Here is a 20,035-nt window from a genome sequence, read left to right on the forward strand (position 1 = left end):
CGTCTCTTCACAATGCCTAACTGAGGGCTTGTTCACACTGGCATTTTAGTTCACATCCAGATTCAGCTCTTGCTCAAACTGTATGTAAAATAAAATGTCTTTCCTTGATGTTTTCCCCACCTCACGTCTGTGTCTCTCTGTCTCCGCAGCACCTGCGCCTCTCGCTAACAGAATGGGGTCAGTGCAGGGTACAGCACTTGCGCTTCCCCTCTGTTATGGACATGCTCGGTCACTTCCGCCTCTTCCCCATCCCGCTAGAGTGTGGAGCCGCTGGTGCCGTCACTCTCTCCAGCTTCGTAGTGGCGGGCTCCAGCCCTCCATCACAGGGTGAGACTCTACCATCCTCCTCTCAGTCATATCTCTGTCAAAAGCGTGATTTATATTTCTGCGTAAAATCTACGCCGTTGCTACGTACATAGGTACATGGAGACACAAACCTACGCTGGACCCTACGCCGTGGCCTGACTTGCACCTCTCGAAAAATGTAACTACACGTTGCGGTGACGTACGTCACGGTGACGTACGTCGATCGGCTGATTTCCCCCGACTCATTTCCTGGTTCTCCTTTTTCATAAACAACATGAAATCAAGGAGAGGGTTAACTTTTCCTGCTACAGATTTCCCACCGTGGTCAGAAAACACAGGGGAGACACTTTGTTTCTCTCACTATGACTCTAGAGTCGCTGATCGCTCCGAAGCTAATCGCCGTCACTCTCTTACTTCTCCCTCGCTCTATCACCTACTCCCCACACGCACACACACACACACACACACATGCCGGCTCAACGCACACACCAACGCATAAGTAGAAACTTCAGGCCACTTAAGTAGGCTACGGCGAAAACTCTGCGTGGAGCCTCCGCAGAACCACAAAACAAGCTTAACTGAGAAATGATTTATGTCTGAGTGTTGATTTTTACATTAACATGTTTATTACAACTTGGGTCTTATTTTTGTAGTATTCACCATCATTTTTATTGGCTATGGTAACATTGCACATACAGAAATAATTGCTGAGATCTGTAAACATGGCAACAAAGTCCAATGGGGAAACACACAAGAAACACAAGCAGTCAGACAGATAGGTTGTAAATATTGAAACCACTGGTACCCAACCTGAGGGTTGGGCTCCTCTACTGGGTCACAGGATACATCTGAGAGGTTGCGAAATACTTGTAGAGGAGGGAATTAAAAACATAAGTTTGTTACATAAAAATATTTTTTTTTATTATTGAATAATTATTGTTTTATAAGCAAGTTTCCTAAAAAAAAAAAAAAAAGTATAAGTAAATTATTTTAGGTAATTGTGTATAAAATCTTTATTGGAAGTGTTCACAAGGCACTACAACCCAAAGTGAAAAAAACACAAATTGTTGGTCGAATGTGGCCAGGTTAGCTCAGTTGGTAGAGCAGGTGCACATGTATATAGGTTTACTCCTCGACGTAGTGGCCGCGGGTTCAACTCCGACCTGCGGCCCTTTGCTGCATGTCATTCCTCTCTCTCTCTCTCCCCTTTCATGTCTTCATCTGTCCTGTGGAATTAAATGCCTAAAATGCCCAAAAAAAGCTGTGGGTCACATTTGAACAAGGAAGTTGTTCTGCAAACTTTAATGGATGTTTACATCTATGACAGTTTGGGTTATAATCTTACAGTTCACCTTTGTTTTCTTACTTCCGAGTACATTTTTTTTAGAGGCGTTGCCATGTTCCCAGAACGTTTTTGCTTGTAGTCACCAAAACTCTCATTTCCTCTTTTTTTTCTTTTTTAATTAGGTCAGCTGTCAGGCGCTCTCCTCGTCCCTTTCTCCCTCCATCGGTGGAGCTCTGAGCCCAGCTTGGCTCACTGCAGTCTGGCTCGCAGCGTCACTCAGCCCCGTTCCTCCTGCTCCAGCAGCACCAGCACCACTTCCAGCCCCAGCTCTGTTACCCAGCCGGGAAACCGCCCGGTCACTCGCACCAACCCCGTCCCTGACCCTCCTCCGTCAGCCCCCGCTCCTCTTCGTCGGAGTGAATCGGTGGGAAGGAGACCCCTGCTTCGCCATCCCAACCCCCACATCCCTCAGCGGGACTCTGACTATGAGCTGGAGCCTGAGCGAGGTCGCAAGCGAGCGATAGACAATCAGTACATGTTGCTCTGACCCGCTGAGTTAAAAAGACCTCCATCACCTCTGACAGACGGCCGTCACCTGTGAAGCGGACATGTTCATGCACACATCATACAGACACATTTTGTTACCCAGCTTCACGTGCGGTGTGTGAGATTCTCAGAGAGTGCACGATGAAGGACAATTCTGGCGCAAAACGAACCTAGGGGTTAATAACAGATGTGTACCCACTCGATCGCTCTCTGGGACATGTTTTCATGCTAATCGAATGTGTTTGTAGCTTGAAACAAGCTAGCGCGGACCGCCGATTAGCTTACAACGCTAGTATTCAGGGTACAGAGAAAGTAAAAACAAATCGCTTATTATACCACTAAAAAGGCTCAAAATATCACCACACTTCAACGGTAGCATAATGAGGGTCCCTAAATGTTAACCGAAGCGTTGAGAACTTTGTAAGTGTACAGACAGTTTATTAAACTATTAGACCCTCATTATGCTACCGTTGAAGTTTGGTGATATTTTGAGTCTTTTAGTGGTATAAATAGCAATTTGTTTTTACTTTCCCTGTGCCCCAAATACTAGCGTTGTAAGCTAATCAGCGGTCCGCGCTAGCTTGTTTCAAGCTCCAAACATTCGATTAGCATGAAAACATGTCCCAGAGAACGATCGAGTGGGTACACATCTGTTATTAACCCCTAGGTTCGTTTTGCGCCAGAATTGTCCTTTAAGAACTTTGTAGAAAGAAGAAAGTCTTTGTCTGATGATGAAACATACACACACACTCACTCACTATGTCTGTGCTGGCCGTGTGTTTACCAGTGTCAGACCTTCACAACCTCCACCCCGAGTGTCCACAGTGAATGTATTTTTGGGAGTTTTATAACAGCGTTGAGTATGATGATTATTCTCGTTTTATTGATGTTGAGGTTCTGTGTGAGAGAGGAATAGCCACATGTGTAGCTGTCCTCGAGCCCGGGCAAAACATATTTTTTAAATGTTTCTATTCTTTTGAATTCAAAAGAGGTTCGCTTGATTTAACTTGTTTGGCCCTTGATGGGAAGGCACTGCCTGCAAAATTGGTTAAATCAAGTGCTCCTTTAAAATATTTAAAAGACATTTACTCTTCACACACAGAACTTTGTGTGGAGTAAACCTTTTTATACAAACACACAAATGAGAAAGCACTCTTATTGTCTACACTCTTTATTAGCTATTCTTCCTCTTGCGCATTATTATATATTTAAGTGCACAATGCTTTCAGTGCACTTTGGAAACAATGTGTATTTTTTCTATACACAGATTCTTTTGTAGAAAAATAAAAAAATAAAGTAAAAAGGGCAAAATGTGGTTAAATTCACCTGGGAAGCTATTACTAGAAAATGATCTGCTTCCACCACTCCAAATCTGGATGTGTTTGTTTTGGTGTATGTGAGAAGAGTCAAAGTGTAGTCCATCAGCATGATTGTGTTGATCTCAGTCTGGTACAAAACTCACATACACACTGCTAGGTTTTTCCCAAAATCAGCATCAACTATATTTGTAGTGTCACTCACATGTTACATGTCAGGCACCAAAGGCATTATTTTCACAAAATCACATGGTCTCACAGAAATAAGTCCTACCACAAAGAACAAAGAAAATGTGATGATATAAATAAACCATCAGGAGAGAGACGAGTGAAGCTTCTCTGTACAGGATTTGACTTGATCTTTCCCCTGATGGCAACACCATGTGGCCAAAATGTATTGTGTGCCACAATACGCTTTCCAAGTGTATACACACATTATTGATGACCCATTGATTAAACTATAGTAATGTCACTCCATTGGATTGATTTTGTGGCATAAAAAGTATTCCGTGTCACCAAAATGCGTTGAAATGCTCAGGTTCTGAAACAAATGGTCCGATCAAGCTATGCGGGAATACACCCTGAGTCAGATATTTGACACAGCTGAAATGAGGCAGAAAGCACTGGAAACTTCCATCCAGGTTTATAATGTTTGATAATCTTACATTAAACTCTTAAAAGTAGACGGTCATATGATGCAACTCCTGCGAGACAGAGTGACACTGAAGTCACACAAGTACCTCTGTAGATATTAACATTTATTTTCTAACGTCTTTAATCAAATCTTGATTCTTGGAGTAGCATCATGTCTCCAACTCTACTTTTTTACACTCATAGCATTAAACATTTTTCTTTGTATTTTTTGTACAAGTTCACAATAGCAGCCAATAGAAAAACCAAGGTGGATGAAAATAATATGTATATTTTATTTAAGTTGTCAAGAGCTGACATACCGCATTTTTATTAGGAGGTTAAATAAAGGAATACATCCAAAAATTAAGCCTTTACCAAAGCAAGCTATTTTTTTTTTAATCTTGCGACCAGTTTGTTCGGGGTGTTTTAACCTTCTCCACCTCCAGGTCTGAGTTTTCTCAAAAGCATCTAAAGAGCTGATTTGTAATCCAAAGTGTTACGTCCCATCTTGAGACTATCCTGGCGCCACATTGGATTTGTTTCAGTTACTTATTAACCTCGTCTCTCCTCACAGAAAACACAGAATATCCCATAAACAGTGACCAGTTGTCCACATAAAATCATTAGTTTTGATGCACACCAAAGATGGCATTTTCTGTAATTTTGTTTCAATAACTGAAGCTTCACTTCCATTAGCGACAGGATGCCTTTGGGAAATAGTGTGCTAGGACTTGTCTGTCTTCTAACCTTGCACTACAATAACTTTAGCAGTTGATTAAGATTTACAAGTAAACCTATGCTGAGTGTATGGTTTAGACCCGATTCGCTCCGTCTCTCTGCCCTCTTTCTCATTGTAATTTCCTGTTTTTTTTTTGTAAGAGAAAGCCATGAATGCAACTTGATTTCCTCATGAACATAACCAGAGTAAGTCAGCTGTGATTACTTCTCTTGTTAAGCAATAAGTCAGCTTTGTCTACCCAAGGAACATTTTACAATGGTTGTGTAGTTCTTTTAAATGTTATCATGTTCAAGACTGACATCTTCAAAGTGTTTATAAGGGGAACAAAAACAAGGATGTTTTTGGCAAAAGTACGGTTGGTCTACCTGCCTTTATGCGCCCAAGTCTTAACAAATCCCTCATCACTTCTCTGTTTTATTTTCTGCTAAAGAAAAAGCAACGGTAACCTTAACTATTTTGACTATCAGTTCCCTCTCTTTTTTTAGGGAGAATGACTTTGCCTTTGCCAGAAAGCTGCTGTTGCTTTTCCCCTTTTTTCAAAAGCTCAGGGCATGATGTGGTGCAGAATGTGTGTAGTGCAATATCTGAGAGCTACCCAGTGCTTCACACCATTTTATGTATGAAAGCAGCGACAGAGGCTTCTAGATGGATGAATTAAGTGAGTGAAAATGTAATGTTTGCACCTGCTCATAGACTTAAGATGCCAAAGTTCCCAGAAAGAAATGCTATATTTAAAACCAGGGCTACCACATTTTTTTTTTTAAATGGCTTTTCATTTTGTGTCATGGTTCAATCCAATTTGCTGCAAGAATCGAGTTAACACTTCTGGAAAATCCCTTTGTACATCAGGTGTCTTCAGTCCTCAACATCCGCTCCAGCAACACCATTAGTCTCCCCCGTACGTTTATTTTAAAATGTCCAGTTGATGAATGTAATATGTCAATACTGTTCATTCTGTTTGTTAACTTAGCACTGTAAACATTCCAGTTTAACCCAATTTGCCCTCAACAGCTTTTTAAAATCTGTCATTGTGTTTGCATCCCTTTCAGTTATAAGCATCTAAATTATATTAAATATATATATCAACTGTATATTTGACTTTTTGTAAAATAAACCTAACCAAAAAAAAAAAAGACATGATCAGGTATTTTTGTGTGCACACTCTCTGAAGTCTCTGTGTCGCCTTGGTCTCCAAATAACTGCTGTACAAGCAAAGTTACAGATAAATGGTCCTGTTTTAGGCCATCTGGTGCTTGAATTACCTAAAAAGCTGAATCAAAATGTGACCAAAACAAATGTAGCCTTTACCATGAAGTGTTAAAATAAGATTAGAACATAACCTTAGTCCCAAATTGATTTACATCATTTAATTGTTTAAAATAATAGTTCCAGATGTTGGGGTATACACATGAATTAACATATCTCGTTTGCCTAATCCGTATAAGAATTAACAGTGTAAACTTTATCATACTTTATTTTGATACTAGGTATTAGCAAAAATGGTGCCCCGACAGTATTGGATCTATTATTAGAATTTCGAAATTATCTTAAAGCACTGTTAAATAATACAGCCATCATTTAGACAGGGTCAAAACATTTGATAGAAACCGATGGCTGCCTGCAATGTAGCAGTGACGAGCCAACAGCTGTTGACTTGAACATAAAGATTTGTTCTTGACCTCGGAAACAGTAGCCTGGCAACAGTTGTAATTACAGCTGGGGAACTAGTTTTTAGCAAAGTAGTCAAACACGAGTCAATTAAATTGAAGTTGAAACACTCATTTCTCTGAGTTCTATAGCATTTGTGAAGGTTTTAAAGCTTTAGTGCGTAACTTTTTGACATTAATGAACGTCCGTTACACTCAAGCCATTGCCAAATGAGTTGCTACAAAGCTAATTAAAGCAACACTTTGTAACTTTTAGCTGCAGCTGTAGTTCCAATGAGACAACCTGTAGGGGGACCGAAGCGGGAAAAGTGGAGTATCAGCTCCACACAACTCTCTGTATTTCTCAGATTTCTCAGTATGGCTATTCAGAAGATTGTGTGACTTGCGCGCGCAGAAACTCAAGTGAAGATAATTACCTCTTCTGAAGAGTTTATCATGTTTTTTAATCCTCTGTGTCCTCCTTGAGCTACTAGCAACTGCGTAGAGGAGGGGTGGGGGCTGTGCGCGATCACGGAAGGCTTGTATCATGTGGCCGCGCCTACAGTGTTGTTGTCATTACTTTGAATTCTTCATGGGGGGAGACAGAAACTATGCACTATGGACCTTTTTCACAGCAGACATTTTGACTTGTCATAGTAGGAAAAGCACAGCTGAAATTGATAACCTTAACAATGGCTCAATTCCATCAAGTGTCCCAGTAAGCTATTTCAGTGAGTCAGCATGCACAATACCAGGACCTCTCCTAAGTGGAATGCAGCCATCATTAATGGTTTTGAATACACCTGTGATTTTCCTACTATGACATGTCAACATGTCTGCCGTGAAACGGTCTGTAGCTTTAATTAACGTGTACGTGTGTGTGTGCGCGTGTGTAATAACTGATTGTATGTCTTGTTGTGACCTTTATATGTAATTTATTCTCATTTGTTCTCTAGTAAGAGATCTTGAGACTTTCTGAATACAAAATTGGTGCGCCCGTATTTCCGTTAGCAGGGCGGTGTACGTGGGATTGATTGAAAAACTATGGTACTGATGTTCATGGTAATGAAGGAACAGATGATAAACCCAGAATGCAATGCAACCACAGTAAACCATTCAGTTTTTAAAACTTTTTTATTGTTTTTAAATTTTTTTGCTCATTTTTTAAATTATTTATATTATCTACAAAGTAAAAGTTTTAACTTAAAAGTTACATAAGGGTCAGGTGAGAAGTGGGATCTGATCACCTCAGCCATTATAATTTCATAAATAACATTTCTCCTGTCCTCTTGGCTGCCAAAACGTGTTTATTTCACAGAAGCTTTTTGTCATGTTTCGTTTTTTTAGTTTGGTTAGAAACCTGTCATGTAGTCTGGAAACAAACGCAGCACATAGCAGCAGCAATAAACAGTAAGATTAATACTGTTGGAAGATAATTTTTTTTTTCAGAACAAGGTGCAGACAGAATACAAGTTCCAGTTGAATTTTCTTCTTCACTCTCTCTGATTAGTTTCTCTCATTTTCGCTTTCACATCTTACTTGGCAAGCTGACTCAAGTTGCAATTTGGGACCCCTGAAAGTGTGTGTGGGTGTTTTGTTCATGTGTGTTTCTGTGTGTGTGTTTGCAGAGGTCTGCGTGTGAACAGGGGCTGAATGAGGAGCAGTCTTGCCCATTAAAACTCTCTAGCTCATTAAAACATGTCACTGCATCAACCTGTTAACATTCTCTTATTGCCTAGTCTGGGGGGGGGGGGGGGGGGGGGGGAGGGAAGAGAAAAGCTGATGTGAAGCATGTCCAGTGAGGATGAGGAAAGAGAGGGCTCTCATTCTCTTCATCGCCTGGTTATGAAGGCTCTGGTTGAGAAGCGCGCCGCAGAGCGGGTCCCTCAGCTCGCTGGCGCCCTCTACCTACAGCTGCTGCTGATGATGAGCTTGCACTGCAGAGACGAGACAAAATGGGGGAAATGTAGATAGAGACTGACCACAATTACACAGTACAGGGTTAAGTCTGGGTGATGTGGCCAAAAGATAACATTTGGGGACAATTAAGCTTAAGGAAGAGGTTCTTATTTATTAATGGTGCGTCTTAAAGCAATAAGAATACAAATGTTAAAACGGGTTTTGCTTGCTGTAATCATTCCTCCTTAGCATACTAGCTATTAAGATCCTATTGGGCAAAACGGTCCTCGTTCTGTGCAATAGTTTATCTGAAGATAATACAAGGCTTCAGCAGTTTGAATTAGACAAATTAAGTTGAGTATCTTGCAAAGTTACTGTCTTTTAAGAATAACACTCTCACTCTTCTTTTTTTTTTTCAACACAAAGAAATGTCACACTAACAATACAAACTGTGCTATGGGTAAGGACAGACTTTAAAAAAGGAAAGTCCACCCACTGTATGGTCCTGTGCCACAGCTTTACTTCTTGTCAGCACAAATTAGTATTTTTTTTCCAGTCTGTTCCTCTGGTAGATGTGATTGTTAGAGATCCAGACAGCCATCTGGAGTCATGACAGACCCATCAAAATTTTGGCAGATCAGCATGGACTGCAACTTTTCTCGTTACAGGGACTGTCATGACTTAACAGCTAATGTAGGCAGTCGATCTATATTACATTTTGAGTAAATGTGTGCACAATAAAACAACTAAATTTTCAGTGTGGATATTTTTTACTTTGTGCAAAAACAAACACTTGAATTTATCAAATTCGATATATCAACCAGCCTGATAAAGGGTTCATAATTTGGAAGCCTAAATGTGCACATACGTGAGTATAAACAGCTAGTTAGGTACAATGACACACTTATGTGATCTCCTTACTGTAGAGGGAAATAAATTATTAAAATAAACATACCTTGTGGATGTGCCAGGTAGGAAAAATGTGTGGTGGAGGAAACGGGAATGGGGTTGAGGGCAGTCTGGGGCATAGGTGGCTGACCCCCTGGAGGACCCTGGGTAGCCATCAGCATCATCGTGGGGTGGGTCTGCGCCGGGTGGTGAGACTGCACCATACCAGACTGCATATGGGCCTATGTATGAGAGAGAGAGAGAGAGAGAGAGAGAGAGAGAGAGAGAGAGAGAGTGTGTGTGTGTGTGTGTGTGTGTGTGTGTGAGAGAGTGTGTGAGACAGCAAGAGCAAAAGTGTGACAGAAAGTGAGAATGACAGTGAGAGAAACAGAAGGACAAGAGACAAATTAATTAAAGCAGGGTTGGTAATGTTGAAAACCTAGCAAGATTTGAAAGTAGCATCTCCTCAGGGCTCCGTCTAACCCCACCCCTGCCCTCGGGGCTCCGACCTACACACAGACGTGCACAAGCACCACTGCGTCACTGCTTTACAGCAGAGAAAGGACCGCAATTGTACTTCATGTCTCATTCACCGGTAAGCAAACACTTAATATTACCATACCAAATGTTTAAAACAAACATGACTACTGTTAGCAAAGCGGCGACTACGCGCATTGATCTCAGGCTCGTTCATGGCAGAGGTAGAGTACACGCAGCTGGGCAAGGAGGCATTTCATTGGTTCTTTCCAAGTGGACCGCGAGGCAGTGATTGGTGGACATTTTTAGAGGAATACAGCAGCTACAGATGACAGATTATTTTCACTCCTTTTCTCAGAGACCATAAGTTATTTATTGCTGTCACAGTGTAAAGACAATTTCAAACAATATACTGTATACAAAAAAATTATATTGGAAATGGTTACTAACCCTGCCTTTAAAAAGATGAAAAAGACGAGCATTGATGCACAACATTCATGCTGTGTCTTACTGGCGGGAGCAGCATAAATGGATACTGTGCGGTTATGACTAGGGACCAATTTCTGGGTGTGGAGAATGGAATAAAGCATAAAGTACAGCATCCTTCTAGCAAACAAAAATTATGAACAATCCATAGAAGAATTTAGCTCAAACTCATCTAGTTGTCACCTAAATACAGTCAAAGCAAGTTCGCAGGCATTCTGCTAATTTATAACCACAGAAAGAAAGTCACTGTAACAAAAGCTATATCAATATTAGGTCTCATGTTTGTGTATTAAGTATGCAGCTGGAGTCAGGAGGCAATTAGCCTTGGTTACCGTGACACTGGAAGCAGGGGGAAACAGCTCGCCCTGGCTCTCTCTGAATTAAAAAAATATGTATATATATCATCATCTCTAAAGTTCACTAATTAACAAGTTGTATCTTATTTAATTCATACCCAAACAGAAATGTAAAAAAATAAAATTAGTGATTTTAGAAAAAGTTAAATGCTGGGGGGCGACCTCTAGCTCACCCAGTAAGAGCGTGCGCCCCATGTAGGCCGAGTCCTTTGCAGCGGCCCTGGTTCGAGTCCGACCTGTGGCCCTTTGCTGCGTGTCATCCCCCATCTCTCTCCCACCTTTCCTGTCTATCCACTGTCACTATCAAATAAAGGGAAAAGCCCCCCAAAAAAAGTTAAATGCTAGACCTACAAATAATAGTTTATCAGTCCGCCCAGTGTTTTTGTGCAGCATCTCCAGCTAAGGATACAGTCTGTGAGCTTACATTTTGCTATAAAGGGTCTCTGTACAGACACAAAGGCACTAAATCTGGCAGCCTCACTGTGATGACAAGACTCTGGGAAGCTACCCAGAATCGGACAAGCTGCATACAGTCACTCTGTGCAGCTGTTTGCCAAGAAATAGTCATACAGGGTGTTTTACATTCTGTTTGTGTACATATTAAACAAAAGGCACAACGTGTTAAGTAGTTAGAAGTAAGCCAAGCTAACCATGTCCTGACTCAAGCTCCATACTTTACACACAGACACAGGGATCGATAAACTTTATCATCTAACTCTCTAAGCAAAGCAAATGCAAGCGTGTCTTCCATAATGGCGAACTATAAGACAGAAACGGGCCAAACCTTCATGTTTACCCAAGAAGTTAGCTTTTCAGCATTTCTGTTTTTCTATATGGAATTAAAGGGTAATGTTGTTTTTTTCTACATGGAACCTATTTTCCCATGCATTGGTGTCTAAGTGACTAAAGTGGACCAAAAGCTTTGAAATTGGTCCAGTATTGAGCGACCTGATCCCACATCTGATCCCACATTTCAAGCTGGTAGCAGGTTGTGACCTACCTGCTGCACGTGTGCCATGTGGTTGTGGTTGTAGCCGTGCTGCACCTGCTGTGGGTGGATATAGACCGTCTGCTGGGCAGAGGGGAACGATGCCTGGGGAGACTGAGGGTTGGGCCCCGGGGTCATGGAGGGGGGAGTGGGGGCCAAAGCAGAATACATCTGCTGCTGCGGTGCCTGGTTGGCCATGTGGAGGGCCTGGGCTGCTGCTGCCGCTAAGGCACACAGAAACACACTCATAGTAACACAATACTACTACACCCAATACTACTGTATAGTGCTCCATTTGAAACAAGGCTTAGGCAGGAAACCTCACCTGCTGCTGCCTGCTGGTGCTGCTGGTGCTGCTGGTGCTGGACTGGGCTGGCAGCTGGGTGGTTCGGAGGACCTCCATGTTGTTGGGGACCACCCTGCTGGCCTTGGCCTGTAGGCGTGGCAGAGGGCTGGGGGTGCTGTGGGTGAGGGTGCAAGGTGGCGCTGGGGTGGGGGTACTGCTGAGGCATTGGCCCTTGAGACACTGTGAGACAGGAATCAGTGTAAGTAATGATGAAAAGTATTAAAACAGTTTAAAACGCCTCACATCCCGTTTGCTTTTTAACTCGCTACTTCAGGCTGCGGCCGACAGTACACATGGCGTATCATTTTTTCGTGAAAATCTTGATATTGATTTGGGGACAATGATACGGCTGAATAGCTGCATGCCTTTTTATTGTCATCCGTACACAATGTTATTGACTTTGAATCTTGCTGGCATAGCATCAGCTTTGTGGCTCGTAACGTTAGCTGAGTCAAAGGTTTCTATGAGCTGAGCGGACTAGAAATATCTCCCGTTGCCATGTCATATCTAAGGTCCGTCCTATTTATTGTAGCAATGAATATCATTTCCATAATGCATAAGAACCTTATGGGATGGGAATAACTGTTACAGGTATTAGTCAAACTCTCAGGTGTTACCAGAGAAACAGATTTATAAATGAATGGTCTTTCAAAAATTTTTAGCAAATGACCATGGTATAAATGGGTTAATGCCCTTAATGGACTCTGGCAGAGGCAACCGTTTTAGCAGTTCTAGCCTCCCTGTTAATAATTCCTGATAATGGACACCTTGTCAGGCATTAACCCTTGCACACACCCACAACATTACCTGCACATTCTGGCTCATTGCATATGAACATACACAAGTGGTATGCTGACGTACCATACATGGTGTGTGTCTGCTCTGGGTACTGTGTAGTTGAGGAAGAGACGAGGGTGGGTTGGCCGTGCGTGGGAGGCGCCATCATCCTGGCACTGCCCTGCATTACGGGACTGAACACATGCTGCGCCTGGAGGACATATAAGGACAGAAGACTGACAACATCAGCATTAGAGCCCATGTACAAAGTAATTTAAACAAAGTTTTGTCCTCGATTATGGCTGGGTACCTAACCTCAGAGGTACAGACTATAATGTAGCATCAAATAATAATAAAATAAAAAAAAAACGTCCAAAAACTGGTATCAAACACTTGGTTTGATCAGATACTTAGTGATTTAAAAATAAAACTTTTCCAATTTTAGACAGTATTTTATTAAAGCAAAGATTTGGTGGCTGTTTGTGTTAGGGCAATATGCAACATTTAAGGAGTTTGGCTTCTTTTGTAAAATAAAAAAAGGTTTTGTAGAAAAGCAAGCATACATTTCTCAAACTAAGGAATTCTAAAAAGAAAAAGAAAAAAGTACATAATTATTTAGGTATTGTTTTGTCAATAACAATGTACATTTCTAACATAACCCAGCACTACAAACACTTATAAATTGGTGCCTTGAGTAGACTTCGTGTTTTTTTCTGGTGATGTTTTGTGCTTTAAGTAACTGAAGTGGAATTGTTACCTAATAAACCTCCCTTCCTCTTATTGGGGGTGGTGATGGCGCAGTGGATATGACACATGCCTTTGGTGTGGGAGACCCGGGTTTGATTCCCACTGCAATACATCAACCAATGTGTCCCTGAGCAAGACACTTAACCCCTAGTTGCTCCAGAGGCGTGTGACCTCTGACATATATAGCAATTGTAAGTCGCTTTGGATAAATGCGTCAGCTAAATGACATGTAATCTCATCTCCTTTTTTTTTTTTTAAATGTAATTGTATAGTCAGTTTCATTAATGTTTACAGCAATAAAACTGAATGAAATTCCCATCCCTTATGTGGTCATTGTTACCTTTAAACACCCTAAAGCCAATCTGCTAACTGCCCCCGTACTTGTTCTATCACAGCCTGCTTGCAAACAGGCAACAGCAGGAGGCTGCACACAGCTCCACAAATCAGATGTGATGAAACACTGGCATCGTGCTGGCAGCTGGGAACAATAAAGACTGCCAGCACTAACTGATGGTACCAGAGTAACTGTATTGGTTACATGTGGTTCCTAAGAGAGGAGCCTCCTGGGCCAAGCATTGCTGAATAAGCTGCCAAAGGTTGTATTGTTCTGATACAATCTTACCTGTGATTGGTAATGTGTCATCTGCTGGACCAGTGGCTGACTGGTGAACTGCTGCGGGCTGCAGGTGAAGTACTGAGCAGAGTAGGCAGGGTTCTGTGCTACAATAGGGGGTCCTGCTGCCGTCACTGGGTGCATCATGGTGGGCGTGCCTTGCGGGTGGTGCTGGTCTGACCTCTGCTGGGGCATGTTGGGTACTGGAGAATCACGTAAAGAGATTTCATGGGGAAGAAGTTTTGTCTAACACCCCTTAAATCTGAACTAACATAATAATGGAGGAGTAGAATAAAATACTGCTGGTTTTGAGGCAAATTATTTACCGAATTGGCATGAATATAAGACGATAACCCCCCTTTTAGTCAACCCATCTTTGGAAAAAAAAAAAAAAGTTTCCCCGAGATACTAGTAGTCCAGTAGTAGTACGAGTTATTTCTGGAGCCTTTTCTCTTGTAAAAGTGAACTTTAATTGATGCATGTAATAAATTCCACAATAATGTAGCTCATCCAAGTTAAGTGCAACTATTTCTTTATTCCGTTTAAAAGTTGTTTTCACTTATGTCAAAATCAGTTTCTAATACGTCTACTACTTGTAGAGGTGTTGAAATTAATCAGATAATCGATGCATCGGGATGCGGACATGGACAATGCTGCATCGATGCAGTGGCCGCCCATATTCGATTATAACGCAATGATGTCGCTCATTAATTTTCCGGCCACGGCATAAACATTCAAATGAAAAATAACATTCTCAGTAGCCTAACCCGTTTCACACACACAGACAGACAGACAGAGACAGGCAGGCAGACAGACAGACAGACAGACACAAACACAGACACACACACGCAAAACGGCTGAGCGGAGACACGAGGAGGACAGTGGAGAGAATCGCAAATCGAGAAGAGGAAATAAACACTGAGAAACATCGAGAAACACTAGAATAGTTAGCTTGGAGAAGATCTAAGTGGAGTAACGAAGCTAAAGAGGTGTACATTACGGCACTTTTCTTGTCTAACAGCAGTGGTTTAGAACAAACGTTATGCTAGTGTGCCTGACTAAAGTTGGAGCTAAGGGCGGAGAGTTGCTGATTCGGAGGATGCTGATTTCGGACCAGAAAGGACAACAGTGCGTTTCCCTGCTGAAGAGGACTTTACCGTAGCTGGGGACTGGTTTTCGTTCTTGTGTTGGAGTTGTGTTTCTTGGACTAACCGCTAACTGTAAGTTGGATTTCTGTGAGTTTGCTTCACTGAAGATAACGTCCTGCCGGACGCATCGCACACGAGCTACCATCAGGCCTGCATTTATTTTATTTTTTTCTCCTCTTGGCGTGTGTGTGTGCATGTGCGTGTGGTAACACAGTGGTTTAATAGGATTTGAGCATGTTTTACATTGAAACTGCTGTAAGGAGGAATCATTTTGTGTAGCTGGAGTGTTTTAAGTGGAAACTGGTAGAGAAACGGGTAAAGGGGTAGTTGTGTGTATCATTTAAAGAAATATTGCAGTTAGCATATTTAAAGGGTGTGATTTGTGTATGTTTTTTTTGTTATTCAATCTAACGGCTAAATATTATTTGTACATTTAAGCCATTGTTCAGTAAACAATACCTTTTTTTGTTAAAGAGCTGTCTGGGGTCAGTTATTCCAATACAGCACAATAGATTTGCAGGTTAAAAGTAGGGTGGTATATGACTAATCCAAAATAGGTAAACTTCGTGCTAGCTACCTTAAAGAAACAAACCCAAACACCTCATCATTCCAGTCTAAAGTTACTTATTGCAGCTTGGTCATTGCACTTGACAATGCAAGCTTGTCAAGTCAAATAGCCTATATGGCTTTAATAGAAAAATGTTTTTGACGCATCGTGATGCATCGAGATATCGAATTGAAGACATGATAATCGTAATCAAAAGATCAGTGAAGATTCACACCTCTTAACTACTTGTATAAGTAGTACAGGTCGGTGCACTGTTGGTACAGTATTGCTGTATTTCTTTTTTCTGCCCGTGTGGTATGACACCACATTTATACTGGCCTATGTTTTTGGACTTACTGTGTATGTTTTTATTGTGCATGTTCACATGTTGTGCCTACACTGCAAATCAATTTCCCTTTGGGATAATAGTTTATTAATTAATCAACCAATCAGCCAGTCACACTTTTTGTCAGGCTCAAGAAAGTGGTAGGAATCATTATTATAATATTCATACATTCAGGACCAAAAAGAAAGAGTAATGAGAGAGAGAATGAGAAAGGGAGAGGGAGAATGAGAGCGAGAGGGGGGAATGAGAGTGCGAGGGGGAAATGAAAGAGAGGAGAATGAGAGAAAGCAATGGTTATTCTCACCTTTACCTGGTCTGTAGGGTTTAGACTGGCTGACTGTCATATGAGGCATCTGAACCTGGTACATGGCTGGAGACTGGAGTGAGGAAGGGAAGGAGGGTGGCAGATGAAGAAAACAAGTTTAATCACCATCTTCTCAGGACTCTTCAGCCTTCCCTTGACTATAAACAGACACATTTTTGCTTATTTGTGTGGGACTACTCTTACTACCCATCTGTGCGGGAGGATGCCAACTACTCAGCTTTGAGCTTTAGTAGCTAATCCTTTACCCAATACATACAAAAGACATATATTAAAAACACATATACGCATTGAGATTGTGGGAATTATCTCTTACCTGGGGCCACATGCATTTTCTATGCCTGTCTATCATTGGGCAGAAAAAGGTGTTTTACAACTATGACTATGACCCAAACACTGCATGTCATCTTCCATTTGTTAACTCTTTAACATTATACACCATGCATTTCTTTAAAAAACAGTGAAGAAAACAAAAGAGGCTGTAAGGCTTACATTTACACATTTGTTTGGTAAATAGATAAAGCCAAAAGAAATAAGATGAAGTTACAAGTCTATCTGTAATGACAGTTCAAAATGAATTGCAATAAGAAGTTGGCAAACCAACATCTGATGGCATTAATTCAACAAGCAAGTTAAACATCTCAGTACTGATTGGGCTTAAAAAAAAAAAAATGGATTTAAAAAATTCACAAACCTTCCATATTATGCTTTTCTAATGGAGCGAGAGAGAGAGAGGAGGAGGGGGAGAAAAGGAAAACAGAACCACTCTTTAGTTGTTAACCAAGGTATTTTATCGTTTACACGTGTCTGATGTTGGATCACCAAGTTTTTCTTAAAGCAACACAGGAAGAAATTATAGACTACAAAAGGTAATAGCTTTCATCAAAAATATGCTAAAAACTTTTAATAAGTGCTTTGAGAGTGCTTAAAAATATTCTTTTGAGTTCATATTGTGTACATATATTTCCTCCTTTATTTAAACATTTCTAAGCTTCTTATCCCAAGTAAAACATTTTTCTTTTTCTAATTAATTTTTTTTTTTTTTATGTTTTTTTTTAACAAAATACAAAACATACAACTCGCAACATGAACAAATCCCCTCCTTCCGTCATCACCACCCACCCAGACAAAAATCAAGAAAAGATGACACAGTAACTACAATGTTCCAGACCATACCAAAACATTTTTCAAATAATTCAGCAACAATAATTCAGACAAATAACAGTGTCTGGAAGATGACACAGGAAAGAAAAGTGATGACGAAGGACGCAAATGTTCTGTATATCAAGGTGTACAAAGGTACAAAAAATGTGCAGTGTGTAGCCTATTAAAAATAAAATGAGGGAAATATATATAGGCATGCATTATAACTTAATCAAAGCCAGAAAAGGAGAGGAAAATACCAAATGAAGACAAACATAAGCAGACATGTTGGGAGACCTCATGGTGATGGTTGTTAAGGATTTGCATTTCATATTGCTTCAATGTGATGCACAAAAAAAGAAACATACGTATCTATCTTCGTACTGCACATTTAAGCATACAGGCGTGTGTCTCACCTGCACTCCAGGGCTGACTGGTGTGAGGGGATACATCTGGGGGAAGCAGACTGTCTGGCTGTAGACAGTCTGGGGCTGCTGGACTACGATGGAGGGGCTGGGCTGGCCCTGAGGCCGGGGAGGCGTCGGGGTGTTGGCTGGTTTGGGCTGATGAAGCAGCATATAAAATAGAGACAGACATAGCCAGAGACATAGAAAATGAGTTTACAAATGACCTCAGTTCGTGGTAATTAAAATGTGTTGTCTGGCAGCGGGAGTGCATACTGACCTGTGTATTGAACCTTGGTTTGAACTCATTGGCATTTGGGTTCAGGGTTGATTTTCTTACTTGACTGTGGGATGAGAACAAAACAGTGAAGATGTTAACATTTAAAGGATCAGTCTGGAATTATATTTTTCTTAAAATACTAACTTCCTAATACAGCTGGCCAAACATTACTCAAAGAGGAGTAAATAGTGCATTTGTTGCGGACACCTTTTGAGCAGCACATTATTACACATTTAATGATCTAGTGAGTATTTCCAGTAGCAGGACGTGTATGTGGGATTGAATAAACTAGTGCCCATATTCATGGTGAAGAAGGAACATGTCACCCAGTGCCACAGTGTAGCACATTGATGCGTTTTAATTGTTTTTGGACCACAATGGAATAAAACATATCAGGCTTAGACACATACAATACCTGTTAGGATCAAGCCTATGTTTTTTTGTCTTTTCATGAGATGTGTTAATGATAGGAAAGATACAGAGTGACCAGACTTATCCTTAAAACATATGCTCAATCTCCCCTATCAAGCATAATGTCTCTTCCACTCACTCTTGTACTGCCTCCCTTTTCTCCTCCTTCTCTTCATGCTTGGGTGCACTGAATGAGGACGTGGCTGTCGTCTGAACTCCCTGTGATGTCACATCCAGCCCCGGCCTCTTCTGGTCGGGGGCTGAGGGAGATGGGGACAGTGCAGCGGGGCTGCCAGGCTTACTGGTGTTTGTGGTGGTGGTGGGCGGAACAGGGGCACCACCGGGGGTGCCAGCCGCATTCACTACAACACCGTCTTCAGTGCCCTCCCGCCCCATTGTGGAGGCTTTGTCCAGGGCAAGGTCTTTTGGCTTGTCTGCTGGATCTCTGGGAGGCTTGGTCATCATCTGGTCAAAGGCAGAGTCTGGGTTTGAACTAGACTGCAACTGGAAAAAAGGAAAATGAAAAGAAGAGTTAGAGGAGGCACATACAACCTCTAGTGAAGCCTCAAAAACACGAGGTTAGTTATATCAGATTTTCAGCAGCTCTATACGGTACAAATTAAAGAGATACTTACCCTAAAATCGACACTAAATTTCTTTAAATTATCTATTTGTTTTCTGTGGTCTGGTGGAATAGAAGGGGGTCCTGTAAGGTGAGTAGAGAGAGAGATACATGATTGAGGGTTTTAGTGATTACCAAACAAATTCAGCGAATACTGATGCCCAGTGTATTCTTTACCTTTACAGACTGGTCTGGTGATACTAGGTGAGCTGTCCAAGGGCTTGATGTTCTCCTTGTTTGCCGTAGGGGATGTCTGTCTTGTTTCCTGGACACGACACTCTTTTGCTATAACAGAAAAATAGTCTGTTGACTCCCAGCAAAATGGCAAAGCAAGGATTTGTATGAAGTGCTTCTGATAGTGACCGAACCTACACTAAAACATTAAATCCAAATACACATAAATCAGGTATTTTATATCATATTTAGCATTTCTCATTCCCTTAATCAATCTCAGTGAAAGTGGGGGTTGACTTTAACCCTACCATCTCCTGAAGAAGAGGCGACCATGTTGGGGGCGGGGCTAGCAGCAGCAGGAGAGGAAGCTGATGTTGCCGTAGCAACAGTTTCCACAGGAGCAGTTCCTGTCTGGGGTGCTGGGAGGGAGGAGGAGCCAGAAGAGGCTCCACCCATACTATTCTGTCGGGGGGAGCGAGGTCTGTGAGCTGAGGAGGGGAGTAGTAATTAGATTTTGGTCATATAATGTAACATTATGTAAGGGTTAATGCCCGACGAGGTGTCCATTGTCAGTTATTAATGGACGATGG

General features: G+C 41.5%; 2 protein-coding genes across 11 annotated transcripts in view; one reads left to right on the forward strand and one right to left on the reverse strand.

Moving 5' to 3' along the window:
* The window catches only part of sh2b3 (SH2B adaptor protein 3), a 55,609-nt gene extending 53,252 nt beyond the window's left edge, over window positions 1-2,357 (forward strand). For 2 of the 3 annotated variants that reach the window (XM_031305343.2, XM_031305342.2), the window contains exons 7-8: window positions 150-327; window positions 1,774-2,138. In XM_031305343.2, coding sequence (XP_031161203.1) covers window positions 150-327; window positions 1,774-2,138 — 543 coding nt within the window. Of the gene's footprint in view, window positions 1-149; window positions 328-1,773 lie in introns of all 3 variants that reach the window. The other variant, XM_031305346.1, reaches the window with a different exon arrangement.
* A 5,229-nt stretch (window positions 2,358-7,586) lies between these two features.
* atxn2 (ataxin 2) overlaps window positions 7,587-20,035 on the reverse strand; it is a 29,407-nt gene continuing 16,958 nt past the window's right edge. For 3 of the 8 annotated variants that reach the window (XM_031305317.2, XM_031305321.2, XM_031305315.2), the window contains 14 exons: window positions 19,754-19,933; window positions 19,449-19,556; window positions 19,285-19,355; window positions 18,789-19,153; window positions 18,239-18,302; window positions 17,971-18,117; window positions 17,106-17,123; window positions 16,394-16,466; window positions 14,058-14,251; window positions 12,773-12,899; window positions 11,891-12,091; window positions 11,578-11,789; window positions 9,326-9,500; window positions 7,587-8,408 (listed from right to left, as the gene is read on the reverse strand). In XM_031305317.2, the coding sequence (XP_031161177.1) occupies window positions 8,380-8,408; window positions 9,326-9,500; window positions 11,578-11,789; window positions 11,891-12,091; window positions 12,773-12,899; window positions 14,058-14,251; window positions 16,394-16,466; window positions 17,106-17,123; window positions 17,971-18,117; window positions 18,239-18,302; window positions 18,789-19,153; window positions 19,285-19,355; window positions 19,449-19,556; window positions 19,754-19,933 (1,964 nt within the window). In that variant the 3' untranslated portion in view covers window positions 7,587-8,379. The remainder of the gene's footprint in view (window positions 8,409-9,325; window positions 9,501-11,577; window positions 11,790-11,890; window positions 12,092-12,772; window positions 12,900-14,057; window positions 14,252-16,393; window positions 16,467-17,105; window positions 17,124-17,970; window positions 18,118-18,238; window positions 18,303-18,788; window positions 19,154-19,284; window positions 19,356-19,448; window positions 19,557-19,753; window positions 19,934-20,035) is intronic. The other 5 variants (XM_031305322.2, XM_031305316.2, XM_031305320.2 and 2 more) reach the window with 3 other exon arrangements.

This window comes from Sander lucioperca, chromosome 2 (genome assembly GCF_008315115.2).
Source record: "Sander lucioperca isolate FBNREF2018 chromosome 2, SLUC_FBN_1.2, whole genome shotgun sequence".
In the NCBI taxonomy this organism is placed as follows: domain Eukaryota; kingdom Metazoa; phylum Chordata; class Actinopteri; order Perciformes; family Percidae; genus Sander; species Sander lucioperca.